Source organism: Anolis sagrei, chromosome 3, assembly GCF_037176765.1.
Source record: "Anolis sagrei isolate rAnoSag1 chromosome 3, rAnoSag1.mat, whole genome shotgun sequence".
NCBI lineage: Eukaryota > Metazoa > Chordata > Lepidosauria > Squamata > Dactyloidae > Anolis > Anolis sagrei.
Genome location: NC_090023.1, coordinates 41,260,734 through 41,280,716, shown reverse-complemented (window position 1 = coordinate 41,280,716; position 19,983 = coordinate 41,260,734). Strand labels below are relative to the sequence as shown.

Here is a 19,983-nt window from a genome sequence, read left to right as displayed (position 1 = left end):
AGAAGTTACTACTTTGAGCTACAGATCACAGAATCCTCTAGTGAGTCAGTGTGTGCACTGACTTTGGTGACTGAGGGGATATGGAAGCCCTGCATTTGCTTTTATCGCAGTGAGCTGTAGTGTCTCAGGTGGGGTTCAACTCTAATTGCTGTTCCCAAGTAGAAGGGAGCCATTGGATAAATGGGATTTACCACAGTGTTACCTTGACTACCATACAACGTATGATTCAGTAGGTTTTCACTAGTTGGGACCAGCATTTGGATTTAAGCTTAAATTACCAGCTCGATTTATCTTGGGCACATCTGGGTTACAAGCACAATATTTACTTGCGGAAATCTTTCACAGAATTTGGTTCTGTCCCATATGCTCACATTGCATTGTTAATATGGGTTACTGAGAAGGGCAGGGCAGGAGGAAGGAATTATTCTTGTTTGCCTTTTATTGAGAGCCAAGAAGCATTTATTTATTTTGGGAAGCCAATCATATAATGCAAAGCTGTGGAAGGCAAAGACGGAAAGAACATAAGCACAGTTTTCAATGTTGATTTTTATCTTAAGCATTTGGTGAAAGACTTTGGTTTGATCCTCAGGTAACCTGCAGGTCCAAATAGGGCTTTTGTTTTCATAGTAAATAATAGAAAGTTAACATGACTTCTTTATAATGTCAAGTAATGTGTGGGCCATTCTAGGCACTGAATTTTTCCTATACAGAAATACTTTACTTTGATGTCTGAATTCTGCATGTATGTGCAACTGTCAGTTGTGCCCTACAAATAATCCACATCCTGCATGGAAATAATAGCAAATGGAGGAAGGATGTTAGCACCACTTATAAATAGTGAACGAACAAATAAAAGTATCATCAAGACATTAGAAAATAGAGAAATTAATGAGGATAATTCTACCATTAATAATGGGGGGGGGGGGGTATTTTCCTCCAATACAAGGAAGGCACTATGTTTCTATTTATCAATTATTTTTGAACATTAGTGAAAGAGCACCATTACCTTCATGCCCCAATGGTGGGCTGCCCACAGAAATCGGACTGGCCACTATGGGAATACAATGGGATTTGGTTTGATCAGCAGCTCTCTTTTCATGTTCCTAAACTGTAAACAGGAAGATGCAGCAACAACTAGGACAGGATCAGAGGAAAATGTGGCTCACCAGATATTGCTGGACTTCAACCCTGATTTTGCCTGACTATAGCCCTTTTTGATTGGGTCTAATGGGAACTGTACTCCAGAAACACCTCGTAAACCATACATTCCCCAAGTTTGAGCTAGACCTATACAATGAACTTTTTCAGAGAATGAAAATCATAGGTGTATCCTATCTATGATATGGCTGGCAGCTGTTTACTTGGAAACTGTCCTCATTTGCCATCCTCAGGGAACTTGCTTTCTTTTCCTTTAGTGAATTTAGCAGAAAGGCAATACCTTTTCCTTCAGAACTGTTTCAATATCCCCATCGTCCTCCACATAGTTGTCTACTATTGATTGTTAGGAACCAATGTGATGCTATTGTGTTCAAAATTTTGCTGCTCTTGCTCCAAATTATTGACTGCTTTTGGAGAGTGGTTACTCAGGCCTCTTCCGCATTGCCCTATATCCCAGGATCTGATTCCAGTGCAACTCCATGGTATTTCTGGGCTAGAAGTCTTCCATTTCGATAGAGTTTGCTACTATCTCCAGTTTTCTGTACTCATGCACAATTTGGGAATGTATCCCTCCATTAAAAAAAATCCAAAATTCTAAAATGGCCATCCCCATAAACGAATTAAGGTACTGCAAAACATTAACCATTATTTAAAACATTGGCTGATGTTTAATGATTAAAATAGTAACTCTTATGTTTGTTTTAAGAAATTATGAACTGGGCTGACAAATGTATTGGTAATAAATTACTTCTAAGCAAGCAAGATGCAGATAGGTGAGACTATCTAGCAAGTGACATTTGCAATAGACAGAAGGTTGCTCAGATGTTTAGCAGCAAGCGATGGAACAGCTATAGTTCACATATTGCAGCCAGGTCACACACTGCCAATGAAATTTTAGTTTATCTTTTTGGGTAAATAAAGATTTCTCCTTGATCTAAAACAACTAGAGGGGGAAGGTGTTCCAAAATTTCCTTCCCACAACATCTAAGGCTTCTTCTGCACTGCCATATAATCCAGATCATTAAAATAATCCAGATTATCTCCTTTGAATTAGATTATATGAGTCTACACTGCCATATAATCCAGTTCAGAGCAGATACTCTGAATTTTATATGGCAGCATAGAAGGGGCTGATGTCATAAGTGGGTTGTTTTGAGAGAAAAAATTGGGACTCTGAAGAGCCACAGTGACCCACAAGCTCCATTTTCTTCATCTCTTGTTTTCCTGAACATTGAGAACGTAGACAGTGAAGAAAGAGTCCCCTGATATGAACTCACTTTTATTTTTAGCCAGATTTTCTAGTCACTCACAACAAGGTCCATTAGACAGTTCCCTAGACTTATTCCCTATGTAAAGGTAAAGGTTTCCCCTAACATTAAGTCTAGTAGCGTCTGACTCTGAGAGTTGGTGCTCATATCCATTTCTAAGCCGAAGAGCCGGCGTTGTACGTAGACACTTCCAAGGTCATATGGCCAGCATGACTGCATGGAACATCATGTGCCTCCAGTGCATGTTTTCGAACTGCTAAGTTGGCAGAAGCTGGGGCTAATAACGGGAGCTCACCCCGCTTCTTGGATTCGAACTTGTGACCTTTAGGTCAGTAGAGTTATTTCCTATCATTTCCTAAATGGTTTTATTAAACTTTCTGGATTTATATGTGTGAGAAAGAGGATGGGGATAAGAGAAAACTGAACATTTGCTCTTGCACTGGAAGAGTTATTCTGAAGTCCAGTTTTGACCACCTGCCTACTTTGCAGTGAATATGCCAGGCAGAAATTGCCTTTTAATAAGGACCGTGTTTGGCAGGGGCAGTCACAGAAATGTCAGGTCCCATTACTTTCAACATCAGTGGTAAACATGCATTGAGTAATTCAATTAAAACTTGACCTGCAACACATAGGAATACATTCATCTGAACGAGGGAGATATATATCTATGTATGTATCGCTTAGGGTATCGTCTTGTACTCCTTCTTGTTCCTTCCCTCCAAGGTAGAAATTAATACTGAAATAGGAAACATGTTCAGTTATTTCTACTCCTGAACAAGGCATCCTTCATTTCCTCATTTACAGGCTGAAAAAGTTGTTTGTATGGATTACAAGTTCCAGGCATTGAGGGTTGGTCATCAAAAACAAATTTCTATTCTCTATATTTAATGAAAGCATGGGACAAATGCTATTCAAACAAACCGACTAAGCCTATTCATGTAGAACAAACAAAACAGCAAGGTGTGATAGCTCAGTATTTTGCATTTCAGGTGTGGACTTCTTCCTATAGGAGTGGGCTTTTTCATATACATCAGTCTTATTATTATACTGCCAGTCCCCAAAAAGACTAGTGGCTATGTATTCTACAAGGGAGAAAAGGGAAATAAGAAGATAAAAAGCCTCCTCTTACCTGGCACTTTCCAATTGTAGTTAACATCCCACTACCAAAATGCATGACCAGAGTGTCTGGGAATGATGGGAGTCTGACTCATTTGGATGGGGTCATGTCAGGGAATGGTGGCATCAAAAGGCCCAACTAGGAAAAAAATGTTTTGTTCCTGAATGCCGGAACCTACTGTGCTTCTCCTCCCCTTCAACAAATGGGAGCGGAGTCTCTCAGGAATCCATATCCTGCACCAAACAATACTGTGTCCAGTGAACTGTGCTAGACAGATTGCCCTGAGGAAATGGTACTACATTTGTGTTTGGCTTTCATCCCAAAACAATTCAAGAACAGGGATTGTGTTGTCTGAACTCAACATGTAAATATGTGTTTCACTAACATGCCCTGTCATGGAATACAGGCCTTTATTTGGGATGCGGTGTTCAGCATACAAAACCCAAGGTGCTTTCAGTGAACACATTCAGACCTCCTTGCAAGTATACCATTCAAAGGGTGCATCTGTACTGTAGAATACATACAATCTGGCGCTACTTAGACTGCCATGGCTGAATGATATGAAATCCTGGAAGTTGTAGTTTATGAGGTCTTTTGACTTTTTTCTGCCAAAGAAGGCTGGTGCATCACCAGACTACAATTCCCTTGATTACATATCATTCAGCCATGATAGTTGAAAGTGGCATCAAACCACATTAATTTCACAGTATAGATCAGGCATGGACAAACTTCAGCCCTCCAGCTGTTGTGGACTTCAACTCCCACAATTCTTAACACCTGGTAGGTCCCATTACTTTCCACATCAGTGGTAAACATGCATTGAGTAATTCAATTAAAACTTGACCTGCAATAAAATGTTGAAGTCCCAAACACCTGGAGGTCTGAAGTTTGCCCATGCCTGGTATAGCTGCACTCAGAATTGCCTATAATTCCAGATGTTTACAAGTCTACTTTCCACCACCAACTCCTGCAGGAAGCATTAATCACTGAAAAGAAAGGCAGAGTAGGTAGGGAAAGGCAGTGAGAGACTCCTTTACTGCTTGTAGTATTTTCACTATTTTTCAGTTTGTGGTGAAGCATTTAGGATGTGAAACAAGCAGCTGGGTGCAGCTATATCAGTGGTTTCTCCTGCGCCCCCTGCCATCTACCTTTCTTGAAGGATAGAGCTGTATATGCCACACACATAAAACTGTTTTTGTAACTCAGATGGAAGATTACCAACAAATGCCAAGTGCTGTAGTCCATATTTAAGAGAAAGGAACTGGCAAGACCACCTCTTGGGTATTCCTTGCCTAAGAAAACCCTAGAAAATTAATGGGCTTTCCATGAGTCAATAAGTGACTCAAGTGCAGGAATAGGTCTGCACACCCTAAATTGGTTTGTCATCCCAAGAAGTGTGGAGAATTACGAGGAATGGAGGAAGGCACCACCTTGCCCTTTGCTTTAGGCAGCAAAATGTCATGGGCTGGCCAAGCTATTTACTTTCTCTTTTCTAATGTGCATGTCACATTAGTACTAAACCAAATCCCTCTCGCTCATGCTATTCTTTTGTTAGGAGCACACACAATTGGAAGTCAGAAGTCAATAACATAAATTAAACTCCCATAACAAAAATTCTAACTAAGGGTGCATCTAGACCAGTGGTTCTCAACCTATGAGTCCCCAGGTGTTTTGGCCTACAACCCCTCAGAAATCCCAGTCAGTTTACCAGCTGTTAGGATTTCTGGGAGCTGAAGGCCAAAACATCTGGGGACCCACAGGTTGAGAACCACTGATCTACACTGTAGAATTACTGCAGTTTGATACCACTTTAACTGACATAGCTCAATAATAATAAACTTTATTTGTACCCCGCCAGCATCTTCCCGATGGGGACTCGGTGCGCCTTACATGAGGCCAAGCCCAAAACAACAATTACATAAAATAAAACAAAACCGAAAACGCAAATAATGAACAATAATAACGCAATTACATAAAACAAAAGGCAACATAAACAATATAAGATTACAATAAGCACAATCACAATAACATGGGCAAGCTACATGTAATGGATAAAAGAAAAACTGGTTAAAAACAGATTAAAAAATCAGGCGAGATAAAACAAAGGCAGATTATTTGCAGAGGAGAGCTCATTATAGTGGAGGTCGTGGAGCAAATGCTATAGAATCCTGGGAGTTGTAATTTAGTGAGGCACTGGCAGCATTTGGCAGACAAGGCTAAATATAGTACTATATTTAGTAACTATATTACAAAATATAGCATTATAGTTTGTAATATAGTAACTCCTGTGATACAAAATCATTGAGTCATGACAGAGGTGCAGCAAAACCGCTGTAATTCTACAATGTAGATACATCCTAGGTGCAAAATTAAATTTTCTCTGATATGCTCTCATTTACCTTTACGACTTTATTATGTGTTCTAGAAAAAAAAATAGATAATCAGGGATGGAGGAAGTGAAAACATTCAGCATCATTGTAAATGAAGTTAGATATTTCACAATTTTCATTCATCCAGCAGAAATGAGGAAATAATTAGTTTGGTTTACATTAAAATGTGAACAAATCAAATACTTCCTAATCATTTTGCAAGCAGATGTGTAGTTGTCTTTTTCCATTTCTATTTTTTAATGCCGTTCTCCAGTTGTATAATAAAAGTATGCAAATATTCATATGCAAAAATGTGCCTATTGGGAGGAAGTGCACTCAAACCCGAATGAGTGAAAATGAAATTATGTAGTGCATTATGTTAGGGAAAGTTCCTTAAAGCAAACGGTATGAAAAGGAATATATTAGGGTAAAGTGCACAAATAGGTACAAATGTTTAGATCAGTGCAGTTGAAAGAGGTCAAAAGAAGCATTAGACTGGGAATTTGAAAACACCAAAAGCAGTTGAAATGGACAGATTCATCCAGTCATATCAGTCATCAGCTTTCAGCATAATAGCAAGTGGGCGCATGGCTGACTTACTGGCAGTAATACTAGAGTTGAAGCTGCTCCCAGCTAATGCGAGTGTGCCAGGATAGACTTGTCATCTCTAGGCTGTCAATGTGCTGTGATGTGAAACCTGAGCAATGACTGCTTCAGATTTGAACTGAAACTACTACATTATTAGTTCAGTTACAACAAAATGTCAGCCCTTTCTGATTATTGATTATTAGTGGACACTAAGGGACACTAAGTGGACACTATGGGTGTAGAGGGAATAGAAAGTTCTGGCTCTCAGCTCTATCTATCTATCCATCCATCCATCCATCCATCCATCCATCCATCCATCCATCCATCCATCCATCTATCTATCTCAGAGTCTGGGCATGCTCACTAGGAGATTATGGGAATGGATGTCCCAAAAGTTATTTTCCCAAGCTCTGGAAGATCACCTGGACCATTTGTTGGATGCACACTTATACAGTGTTCTTATAAGTGTGTGTAGTTTAGAGAGAGTGTATCAATCACAAATGTATCCTTCTGCCACCCCTCACAGCCCACATTTATGCCACACATATATGAATGGCTGAAAATGAGTTTTATCATTTCATAATCTAGTCCGGTCAGCTGCTATTCCTTTCCTTTGCATTCTTGATGGGCCAAAAGAGCATATTTGTGGATTTGTCATTTGGACGCCTCCAGTAAAAGCCTGACAGACCCTGCATTTTGTGGCCTGTCTGGAAGCACCCTCCTTGTCACTTTATATGCTTTTCCTGGAAAAAAAAAGGCTTTTGTTGTACGTTTGAGACCATTTTGAATTCTCTTAAAACTACAACTCCCAAAATCCACCAGCCAGCTGGGGTTTGCTAAGACATGTAGTCCAAAAGTCGATTCATTTGTGTATACAATACTTCCATTCTCTAAATCTTAGCCTAATAGTTTATTTTTAATTTATTCACATTTTAATTTTAAAACATTTTAAAATTGCTTTTCATCCTATTTAATATCCAGTGTACAAGTACCAGTGAAGGACTTGGTGTTAGGTTTTCACCAGTTTAGTGAGACTGTAAAGTTGAAAACAGCATAGTGTAGAATGGAACCTCTTTTCCATTCTCAGTAAGGCCAAGCCACTAGAAAAATGGGGTCCTTTCTCAGGACTTCTTTGTTTTGTAGAGCTCACCAGGAGAATCAGATTACCTAAGCTGAATTCTGGAATATGGGGATGAAGTCCCTCTCAGCATAGGCACTGCTGGATAACAGCAATTTCTCCTGGTTTAGAAGATAAGAGTACAGGAATGTGGTTCAAGTGACTCTCCAGATGTTTCTGGATTGTAGATCCCACCCCCCTTCACTGTTGTCTATGCTAGCTAGAGCTGATGGTCCAATATTATCTTTAGGGTCACAAATCCAGTGTTCACCTCCTTCACCTGTTATCAGATATTAAGCAATGACCCCATCTTTGCCAGTGTACAAAAATCATTCTCCATAAGAGGTGATTCCTGACCACCAGCGTGCTTTTAGAAAATGGAAGTTATGCTAGAAAGCTCTTTTGATGTGCTATTTGATCCCATCCAAGTTTACTTCTACCAGTCTCAGCCTAGAAATCTGTTCCCTAGATGAAAACCTGGTACTAAAATGACCTTTTTTTCCCTCCCTCCAAGACTCAGTTTCAGGTGTGCTCTTCCTCCTTCTCGCTTCTTTTCAGCACTAGGCATTTTAAGAGCAATCATGGTGTGTGAGTTGCAACTTCACACCTCTGCGATCGAGAGAGCATCTAGGCACCTCTGTCGTGGTGTAAAGGATTAATGGGAGAGCCATTAAAGAAAATGAAGAATGTAGTGAAGTTATTTTTATATGGGATTTGAGACTCTTTACTTCAATAACATAACTTTTCCAAGCACTGGAAAGAAGACCCAACCTAGAACTTGGAAGTATTATGTTTGTACTACAGGCCATAGCATTCCTCTAGATAGCATGCTCACTAAGGGTTCTGGGAGTTGCCATCTAGAAACCAACTCTTTTGATTCAGTGAGAGGATGCCAAGGCTTGCCCAAATTCATGGGTCCCAACCAGTGGACAGCATTAACCTTCCTGTTCAGATGCATTTGCTGTTCTCAATGACACCTCTCTGCCCCAAGCACAGTGCAGTGGAGACTGCTTCAGATTTCATTGTTTTTCTCTCTGTACTTAATTGGTATTCTACTTTTTTTCAGGGTTGACAAATGTTCCTCAGGTATTTAAAATGGAGATTTCCTTCAAGCCTTCTGATCCCAGCACATACAAAAAGTTCACAGACCCTATTGATAGGTTTCTGGAGAAATACGACATGGAACATCAGAAAGAGACTGATATGAACTTTGAGAACTGTGATCGTGAGTAGCATGGATTTTGTTTGCATGTCATGTTCATTTGGTTTTTCATAAATGATCCGTCTAAAGTGCTGTCGTTGAGCATTAGAATCATAGAATCATAGCGTTGGAAGAGACTTCATGGGCCATCCAGTCCAACCCCCTGCCAAGAAGCACGGATATTGCATTCAAAGTACCCCTGACTGATGGCCATCCAGTCTCTGTTTAAAAGCTTCCAAAGAAGGAGCCTCCACCACACTCCGAGGCAGAGAGTTCCACTGCTGAATGGCTCTCACAGTCAGGAAGTTCTTCCTAATGTTCAGATAGAATCTCCTTTCTTGTAGTTTTATTAGGTTATCTCCTTTCTTGTAGTTTATTAGTTTATCTTGTAGCATTATTAGTTAGCAATAGATTTTCCAGTCAAATTAGGAAGGAATCCTCTTTTTTATTCTCCCCCACTCTCAAGAACTGTGAATATAGCCTCCAAGATCTAAGAAAAGCCATTTTTATTAACAATTCCTACAAAATCATAGGTGCTCGAGGAATTGTAATCCAAAATTATATTTTAATTGTTTATATGTTTAGTTTGTTTTATATTTTGATGAGATGTCTTTTATTTTTTATCTGTGCGGCATTAAATTTTTGCCGGAATCAAGAAAAGCAGGGTATAAATGAAGTAAATAAATAAATAAATAAATAAATAAAAGAGTATTTTTTGCCCCAAGATCTACAGTCTCTCCTGCTTTCATAGTCCTATGACTGCTACAGTCACTATGCAAAAAGCTTGAAATGACCTCATCAAACACTCTGGATCCGTTTGGCTGCAGTTCAGTGAACAGCTGGTTCATGTTGGCCCTTCCTACCAAAGTCAGGGGGAAAATACTTTGACATTTCAACAGCACAGCCCACCCTCTTATAGATAGGGACAACAGGGAGAACTTCTCTTTGTTTAACTGTACTGATATAATGTTTTTAAAAGGGGAAGACATCTTGCTATCCTACATGGGATTGCAATGGATCAAAATGGTCTTGCTAGGATAATCTAGGTCCATATGGCTCTCCCTCATGGCTTCTATGTAGTTCAGTTATTTCTTGCTGTTCTCTGACTCTTTCTAATTTTGTGCAGTGCCTTATGAGATGGTACTTCTAGACATGGTGTGGCAATGGCAAGTATAGGAACAATCAGCAATAATGTCTTAGGTCGGTTATTGATCCTCTAGTAGGCAACTATCAATTATGCCTTTGCTAGTACTCAGTGTATTAGACAGATGGGAGACAGTGTGAGGGAGCATTCCAGGTTGACATCTCCCTCAGAAAATCATTGGGTTGTGATGGTAGAGCTACACTCCCCTGTTGTCTAACAGATGTTCTTCAGCTGGAGGGGAACCATTATAGATACTAGATGCCTCCTTGAACAATATTTGAAAAGTTGCTAGGTTAGTAAGGGGTTGATAAAGTGAAGCTTACAGGCAACATGTTCCCCTCAGAGGTTTTTATGTTGCCTCCCCCCACAGGTTTTCTTAGTTGTCCGCAAGGGTTCCTTTGTCGCCCCCCACCCCACCCAATAGCCCCAAGAGTTATGGAAGGGCGGTTTTGCCACAAAATAACCTAAGCTGTTTTAGGCTCATGGGTTGCCTTTTCCCCTGAAAGAAATAACACAGGAGTTGGGCTAAAAAAGTTATCCTTGATACCATGTTGTCTGGCTCTTGTGGGGTTTAGTGTTCTTAAATAAAGGACAGTACATTGCACACTCGCTTTTGGGGGGAAGGTTGATTACTGAATCATTACCAAAAGGAATATGTGCAGGCAGTAAGCACGTAATAAAACTTTTATAATAACCGTGAGAAGTTTTTAAAAATGCATGTAAGTATTTTAATATTTATCAAATGTGCTCGTATTTTAATCTGAGGATTTTATGGTCTGTTGACTGCAAATAAAGATGAATGATGTAAGCACTCTTCTTCCTTTCTCTCTTTCTGTTTTACCTGCACTTCCAGCTGAACCTTCCGGCCCCAAAGACAGAGGTCCCTATGAGGGTTCTCGAGGCATAGTGTCATCTTGCAAGTTCAATCGCAACTGGCTTGGAAACTGCTCTGGAATAGAAGATAAATCATATGGTTACAAAGATGGCAAACCATGTTTGATCATTAAACTCAACCGAATCTTGGGCTTCACACCTGAGGCAAGTTCTTTTCTATTGAGGAAGGGCTGAGGTTTTTTTTGTTGTTTTTTTTTTTTGTCGTGTCAGGAGCAAGTCGCTTCTGGTGAATTGGGCGTCTGCAAGGACGCTGCCCAGGGGATGCCTGGATGATTTGATGTTTTTATCCTTGTGGGAGGCTTCTCTCATGTCCCTGCATGAAGAGCTGGAGCTGATAGAGGGAACTCATCCGCCTCTTTCCGGATTCGAACCTGCGACCTGTCGGTCTTCAGTCCTGCCGGCACAGGGGTTTAACCCACTGTAATGCTGGATTAGATAGAATGATCTTATAGGAAAAGAAGGATGCCTATTGCAGTTTGAACTAGCTTGCTTCAAGCCTAATTTATGCGTTCTTTGATATGTTTGGTATATTTTGAGGGTGTGAGGAGGCACCTCCACTTCCATGTCATACCAGTAAAGCCTATTGAAATATGGGCTAGTTTGGTTCCACTGCCAAGATGACACTCATTCAGATGACAAAACTAGAAAGATATTGAGTTGGAACTAAACTAAGAGTGCATCTACACTGTAGAATTAATATAATTTGACACAGCCTTAACTCAATGCTATTTAATCCTGGTATCACTAGTTTGGTGAAGCACCAGCACTCTTTGGTTGAGAAAACCCATGTAAAACCACAACTCCCATGATTACATAGCATTGAACCATGGCACTTAAAATAATATCAAATTGCATTAATTCTACAGTATAGGTGCACCTTCAGTCTTGCTTGCAACAGAGCCACTAAAATCAATGGGACCGTATTGACACAGGTTTTATTGATTTCAAAGGATCTACTGTAATTATGACAAAGTATAGATTCAATACTTAAAAAAAAACATGCTTTGCATTTTTTTGGGTTGAAGGCTCTTGTAATGTATTGGTTATTCAATTTATTCAACATGTTTCAGTGTTATTAATAGCCTGCCTGCTCAACTTATGCAACCTTAGTGGACTCAAAGAAACAAGAGCTATATTAAAAAATTATATTTACCTAGCACCCAGTTTTATTTGCCATGTAAACAAAGGAAGTGGCTGTGTGCAAACCTGACTAACCGTGTGAAATAAAGAAGTTCCTCAACATTTTCCAGTGGACTTTTTTTCACTCTCAATCTGTGAATAGTAACAGAATACCACATTTTCAGCCATGAAGAGCATATGTTTATACTACTTAAATTGTGAATCTTTTCTGCTTATCTAGTAGTCCTTTCCTCTCAGACAGGAATTGTGCTCCCTTCCAGATGTTGTTGAGTTGTAACTTCCAGCATTTATTATCATTTGCTTTGCTGGGCATGACTGCTGGAAGTTGTAATGCAGCAACATCAGGAGGACTACGTAATTCCCTTCTCTATCCTGTTGGAAATGGCACCTTAACACAAGGGTAGGAAACTGAAATGGGAGAGGGTTCAATGAGTTGGATAATGCCCATCCCATGTGTTTAAACCATTTGTAATGTGTTTCTTTTCCTCTTAGCCTCCAAAAAATGACTCCATCCCAGCTGAACTGCAGGCAAAATATAATCCCTATATCATTCCTGTGCATTGCACTGCTAAGGTAAACTAATCAAGGTTATTATGATATTATGTTTTATCTGGGGTTGCCCTCAAAGACCATCCAGAAGTGTGAGATATACTAGGCTATTGAGAGATATACTAGGCTATTGAATGGGGACCAAGCATCTCACCTAGTGACTGTTACTGGACCCATGTGATGGTGCTGATTCTTACCATGGAAGTTCTATATGGGTTGGGACTGGGATACTTCAGAAATGGCTGTTTATGCTTTAGCATGCCTGTATACAATTTGATCTCTCTGAGAAGTATTCCTCCTCATGCCTCTTCCTTCAGGGGTGAGGAAGAAGGTGGCAGAAGGGCCTTCTCAGTAGTAGTACCTACAGCTGTCGAAAATGGTCATTGGAAGGCCCATCAAGTATCAACTGGATCATCTTTCGGGCACTAGGCAACCCCCTCCTTTTGTCTTTCTTTGCTATTATGTTCTTTTTACTTGTTACTAATTTTGATGTTGTCATTCAAAACAAAACAATTGGATTCCTGCTTTCCTGTCCTAAAATTGCATTGGGAAAAGATCTTGTTTGCCATGTCATTGAAATCCTGTGTTCAAATACAGAAGCATCTAATACATATATTAGAACACTCAGCCTGTAACAGAAGAGGGAACCAACACAATCAGGCATGCTCATGCTCTCTGAAAGAAATCTTAGAATTGTCTACTTCCAGAACTACAACTCCTAAAACTTCCTCAGCCAAGAGGACATGTCCAAAAAGGTAGTGGCCAAGATTCTGCATTTTCAGCTGTAGCTATAACAGTGGAGCTCCATTGTCACAGTTATGTCTGATGCTGCTACCCCAACCCCAACTTTTCCAATGCCTCCAAGTGCCAACATGCTCCCCAAAACTTTCCTTCTCATCCTGGCAACACCCAGCCACCAAAAGGTTTTCACAGTGCTGGAGATTAGGGCACTGGGAAATGACATCTGCCAATACTCTCCTGACTACGGGGTGCATTCAGAATAGACAGTTGGGGAAAACCTTTTGGGGAATTGCCACAACTTTTTGTCTCAATGCACTCTGTGACTTAAAGAACATTTCTCATACCATTTCTCAGCATGCTGATTTGCATCACCTCAGTAATCCTTTGGCTGGGGCACTGCCAGGCTGACAAGGTCGCTTTTGAGGTTACTTTCAATAGTTAATGGCTGTAAATGTAAACTCACAGCAGTTTCAAGATCCTAAGTCCATCTTATGATCTTGATCTTGCAACTACCAAAAAGGACTCCAGGTATAATGTTCCAAGCTCTGATTTAATCAGTGGGCTTAGGGTTATCTGCTGCTTGCATCTTAAGCACTTACCTTTACAGAATTCAAACCCTACTGAAATGAATGGGAATTGCTCAATAAGAATATTTGGTTGATGCCTCTTTTATTTGTTTTGTGTGCACAATTCTTTTTGAATAGCCTCTCTTACCACCCTATTATTTTACTTGCTTTGAATTAGTCTCTTGGCCCAGCAAAGCAATATCACTATCAGTATAATGCAGCTGTTGGTTCCTTTCTAAAAGTAGAGCCTCAAATAACTCCCAATAGAAAGAGCCCAAGTTTTTGTTTTGTTTTTTACTGCTGGAGGATGAGACTTTGTATCAGAAGTGAGGACAACTCCTATCATGACAGAATGCCCTTTAGTAAGTTTAAAAAGCTTCCATACAATCTCTCTTTTCCATGTCCAGTGCTAATTGGAGAGCACTAAATATACTGTGTTCATCTCTACCATAATCACTACAGTTGTCCCAAGAGCCATTTGGCTGGATATCAAGAAACAAAATGCTAGGTAGTTTTTTTTTTAATCTGATCCAGCATGGTTCTTGGTGTGGTTTTATGCTTAGGTCAGACTACAGGGCCAGCTTCCTGCTTCCCATCAGTAACTGCAAAGTTGGTTTTTTGTTTTGTTTTTTTGGAATCTTACAAGGAACATAATTTGGAAAAGTTTTTTCAGCCTAAATTGTTAATTCCAACTTTATACACTCACTGAATCCATAGAACTCAACTTACATAAACATTGGCTAGTTTCCCTTGATTCAGTGTATGCAGTATCTGTGTTCACTTGGGCTTTGGGCTCTAACTACAGCTCCCAGAATCCTCATAGTCAGTGTGGTTGGCTAGCACCCTGCCCCCTTTCTAGCCACCACCGATGGCTAGACTGGCAAGAGGATTCTGGAAGTTATAGTCATGAAAATAACTTTTCTAAGCTCATATAAGGAAAGCATTAAAAAGAACTACATTTCTGCCACTGTTTGTAGGAACTCCTGTTATTAGGAGGCATAAACCATGGAGGCTTATTTTGGTATCGTAGCTAGTGTCTCTAGACAGGCCTGTAGCTTTTGAAATTTCCAAGCACCCTTGTTGAAGTTAGTCACCCAAAACCCATTTAAACAAATGCTGGTGTGTGGGAGGATCTCAAAACACTCAATTATACTGCATTAAAGCAAATTGAGTGGTTGTCTTTGAAACTTGTGGTCTCTAAGAAGAAACTCCTAGGCAATTTCAGCCTATGGACACATTGCTTTTCCCAACTCACTCCACAGATGGAAGTTACTAAATTCTGCTACTAAAATGCAGTGCCATTCAATGTGAAAGTACCAAGTTCGAGTAATAAACATAAAACAGGCCTTCGAAAATGTGGTATATTGAGTCCAATGTGATATTTGCAAGTGACCTCTCTCTCTCTCTCTCTCTCTCTCTCATTTATTCCTTCAGAAAGAGGAAGATCTTGACAAAATTGGCCCCGTGGAATACTATGGCATGGCTGGTTATGGTGGCTTTCCTCTACAATACTACCCGTATTATGGCAAGCTCCTCCAGCCCAAATACCTCCAGCCCCTTATAGCAGTGCAGTTTACCAACCTGACCTTTGATACGGAGCTGCGTATCGAGTGCAAGTCCTATGCTGAGAACATCTACTACAGTGACAAAGATCGTTTCCAGGGACGTTTTGATATGAAATTTGACATAAAAAGCAGCTGATTGCAAGCAGTTTTTTCTCCCTTTTCCTCTTAGCCATTTAAAAAGTATAAAAAAAAGACAAAAACCTACTAGTCTTGAACAAAACTGTCATACGTATGGGACCTACACGTAATCTATATGCTTTACACTAGCTTTCTGCATTTAACTAGGTTAGAATGTAAACTTAAAAGTGTAGCAATAGTGACAAAGATATTTATTCTACTGTAAATGATGAAAAACAGAATTGAGCCTTGGGACATGCCCATTTCTACTGTAAAGTATGATTCCATAACTGACTTGTAGTAAGCAGTGTTTCTGCCCCCCTAAGTATTGCTGCCTTGTGAATTTTATTTAGTGTACAGTACTATAGGTGCATTACTCTGGTCATTTTTCAAGCCATGTATTATTGTACCTGTTTTCTACTTTCTGTGAGCAAAGATTTGCTGTCCAAGGTGTAAATACTCAGTGGGACTAAAACTGGCATGGTACTTTTAATTTGTCTATTTGTTTTTGGTTCATTTTCAAAAGGTAAAGGCCCACTTGTGAGATTATTCAGCAGCACTCCATAAAGCCTTTTGTTTTCTGTAGTCTTAGGACTTTTTTTAGTGTGGTGGCAGGGAAAATTACCTTGACTTTGAAGCAAAGCTAAGGAGAATAGGTGACTGTGTACTGTGCTTTGTAGCGAATGGTGTCTTTCTCTCTTCATCCCCCTGCTCCTTCAGTATGTTTTGAAGCTGTGTGAGAGTCCTGAGTCAGCCCACCACTTTCATCAGTGATGGGACTATTTTGCCTTGTATATTTTCTTTTTCTTTTCCTGCTAGAGGCATCATGACGCTGTGGTGCTGTCTTTATTGAATGTTTTAACCATTTTCATGGTGGAAGAATTTTATATTTATGCAGTTGTACAATTTTATTTTTTCTGCAAGAAGAAAAGTGTAATGTATAAAAATAAACCAAAGCCACATGTTTGAAAATAAATCTTTATTTTGAACTTTATGAGAAGCAATGCAGTTACCCATCAACTGGTGTTAAATGTTGTCTAAAGTGCAAACTCTATGTTCTAACATATGTAATAGCCAGGAGTACAGTGCTCTTGTTGATCTTGTATTTCAGTCAGGTTAAAAACATTGGACAATAAATGAATAAACACACATCTCCCATCCTGTGGCTTGTCTTTTGAAAGCAGCTTATGCCTTGTCTTGCAGCATCCACTGGTTACTTGTCCAAGATGTTAAAAAAATATTGGACCTGCAAAAAATGAAAAACAAAAGAAAACCACCTTTTACATTACAGGAAATTACTTCGATAGCGGCCTTGGTAGAATTGCAATTTCAAAAAACTGTTAAAATATTTCCCTAGTGCTTCATGCGCACAGTTCTGAAGCCAGATCAAACATGGCCTGTGGCAAATCATCAACTTCAGAACACACAATAGTGTTTCTTCTGCTAGCTGTATGCTTCCAATCTTTTTCACGAAATCATAGAATAAGTGCTGATTTCATAGTAGTGATATGAACTTTCTCTGGTTTCTCCAGGTATTTTCGCCAATCTAATTTTCTGAGAAAATTTAGAAAAATCAAGTTGATGTTATTCATTCTCTAAGAAAGCTTAGAATATTGGCACACTTGTTGGTGTTCCCGATCTGCCCTTCTACCTACTTCCTTTCTAAATTTACCTTTGCAAAGGGCAGCTTGGAAGTATGTGTAAACCAGTGATTGGCAATGCTGAAAAGTTGGTAAACTTCCTTAAAGCATGCGAGGAGTGCCTGACACTACTAGAATACATAGATTCTACTGTTTCCTGTGATGGCAGATGCCTCTGAAGTATGCTGAAAGACAGGACCTATCAAATGTATCACTTACCTTGCTTCTTTGTAAACCAATTCCTGTTCTTATTCAAGTTTAATGCAAGAAGGAAGAAGCGACAGAAGAATTAGGTAACAATGAATCTACTGTGAGTTCTAGTTGAACATTAATGAGCTTGTAGTTTTAATTTGTAAGTTGTACAGTTAGGAAGATAAATTCTGAGTTTGACCCTCAGAAATAATACAATGTTGCAGATGATAGCCTTAAGCCCAGCCGCTGTGAACAGGGCTTTCATGCAGCTGCAAGATACAAGAATATCATTTCTGTTAGGTCTTCAATTAACATCTCCCAGTGTTGAAAGTGAAGATTTTTTTTTTTTATGTCAGGAGCAACTTGAGAAACTGGTGTGAGAGAATTGGCCGTCTGCAAGGTCGTTGCCCAGGGGACGCCCGGATGTTTTACCATCCTGTGGGAAACTTCTCTCATGAAAGTGAAGATAGAGATACACACTCTCTTGCATACGAAAGAGAACTTACAACTACAGATTCAATGGTTCCCTGCAGCCAAGAATATTAGTGTATTTGAGTCTAATGTGGCACTGAATCTAATGCACACCTCAATTTTCAAAACCCTGGAACCAAAAGTTGTTTGCTGCTGAATGTAATGCACAGCAGGAAAATATGCACTCTTTGCAATTTGTCAGTTACTGTTGCTGCATGCTTAGAATTCCTTCTTCAAAAACAAAACTTTGGAGTGCATCTATGATGTAGAACAGGGGTCCCCAAACTATGGCCCGAGGGCCGGATATGGGCCTCTAAGGTCATTTATCTGGCCCTTGCTCAAGGTCAACCTAAGTCTGAAATGACTTGAAAGCACACAACAACAATCCTATCTCATCAGCCAAAAGCAGGCCCACATATATATTTGTTAAAATTGTTTTTCATTTTAATTATTGTATTGTTTTTAAGTGTTTTTGCACTACAAATAAGATATGTGCAGTGTGCATAGGAATTCATTCATTTTTTTCTCCAAATTATAATCCAGTCCTCCAACCATTTGAGGGACTGTGACCTGGCTCTCTGTTTAAAAAGTTTGAGGACCTTTGCTATAGAATGAATCCTCTTCAATGGCCCTGGCTCAATGCTATGGAGTCATGGGAGCTGTCATTTTACAAGGTCTTGAGCCCCCGCTGCCAAAGAATGCTGATACCTCACCAAATTACAAATCTCAAGATTGCATTGCATTGAGTCATGACAATTAAATTAGAGATTATGTCCCTCCAAGTGTTCCTGAAACAGCTTTCCCCTTTTGCCTCAGCTCAGCACTAAGATTACCATATTATGCAAATCTAACACACACCCTAATTTTGGAGAGGTAATTTAGCAGAGAAAGGTGAGCATTAGAGTTGAGTAAATTGGGTATCTTCGTACACCATTTGTAATTCACCATATGACTCTCCAGTTCCTATTTTTCTGTGATGATTCCAGGGGGGAAAAAACCCTAAAAGAGTAAATCAACCTCACATGGCAAGCATTAGATAAGCATTTAATAGCTAAGAAGGGAAGGGAACAGTTCTTGCTCAAGGATCAGGCTTTACCTCCTATGGAAATGGTACAGGGATTGTAATTCAAACTACTCAGATTCTTGATTTGTTGTTATTTCTACATCCAAGAGGAAGTGGGGAAGGATATGCCTATGATCCAGGCTGCAGTTCAAGTTAGAAGATAATTCTAACTTGAATTATCTTCTAATTTATCTTCTAGTTCACAAGACATTCTGACTGTAGCCAGTTATGATTTAGGCATCTCTTCACCTCCTCTGGAAAAAAAAAACTGGAAGTGAGCGAGCTCTGCACACACATTCCTAATACCCAGGGCTGGCTGCAGAGAGGTCATGATGTTCTACAAGCTGCAATACAGGTTACATACCTCCCGCCAACAGAACTCCTCTGGAAAAGGAGGCGTGTTTTGGCTAGGATCCAAACATTGTATTCAATCCATCTAGCTGATTTTTTTAATTGCACTGTCTAAAGTCCCTCAGAAGTACTGTGAAACATCAAAGTCTAGAACAAGTTTTAGATAAAGGAAAAAAGATTTGCTCTTCATACATTCTTCTCACATGCAGTTACGGGAAACAGCACAGTTTCCACTTTTGAAAAAATGATACACAGAAGACAAAGAGGATGGATTCCTTTCAGGCTGGATTCTCAAATAAGTCTCAATGCAAGTGCCTATTTAAAAAATTACCAGCAAACATGAAAACTGTATTCTGTTCTTCCTCCAAAAAAAACATGGAGCAGTATGCCTGGCCCTCACAGACTGTCTGCTTCCTATCTAAGCCAGTGGTTCTCAACCTGTGGGTCCCCAGATGTTTTAGCCTTCAACCCCCAGAAATCCTAACAGCTGGCAAACCAGCTGGGATTTTTGGATGTTGCAGGCCAAAACACCTGGGGACCCACTGGTTGAGAGCCACTGGTCTAGACCAAGAGATGGAACCTCTACATCAGGCCTGCACAACTTGTTGCCTTCCAGGTGTTTGGGACTTCAACTCCCTGAAGCTCTAGCCAGTTTGTGCAATAGTATGAATATTGGGAACTGAAATCCAAAATACCTGGAGGGACAGGATGCACCTGCCTGCTCTAAAGTGA

At 39.8% G+C, this 19,983-nt stretch overlaps 2 protein-coding genes across 3 annotated transcripts in view; one reads left to right on the top strand and one right to left on the bottom strand.

The window, feature by feature from the left end:
- ATP1B1 (ATPase Na+/K+ transporting subunit beta 1) overlaps positions 1–16,685 on the top strand; it is a 36,069-nt gene extending 19,384 nt beyond the window's left edge. Inside the window, exons 3-6 of the mRNA XM_060770745.2 lie at positions 8,684–8,842; positions 10,816–11,000; positions 12,489–12,569; positions 15,287–16,685. Of these exons, the coding sequence (XP_060626728.2) occupies positions 8,684–8,842; positions 10,816–11,000; positions 12,489–12,569; positions 15,287–15,553 (692 nt within the window). The 3' untranslated portion in view covers positions 15,554–16,685. The remainder of the gene's footprint in view (positions 1–8,683; positions 8,843–10,815; positions 11,001–12,488; positions 12,570–15,286) is intronic.
- NME7 (NME/NM23 family member 7) overlaps positions 16,499–19,983 on the bottom strand; it is an 87,405-nt gene continuing 83,920 nt past the window's right edge. For both annotated transcript variants that reach the window (XM_060770743.2, XM_060770744.2), the window contains one exon: positions 16,499–16,780. In XM_060770743.2, the coding sequence (XP_060626726.1) occupies positions 16,748–16,780 (33 nt within the window). In that variant the 3' untranslated portion in view covers positions 16,499–16,747. The remainder of the gene's footprint in view (positions 16,781–19,983) is intronic.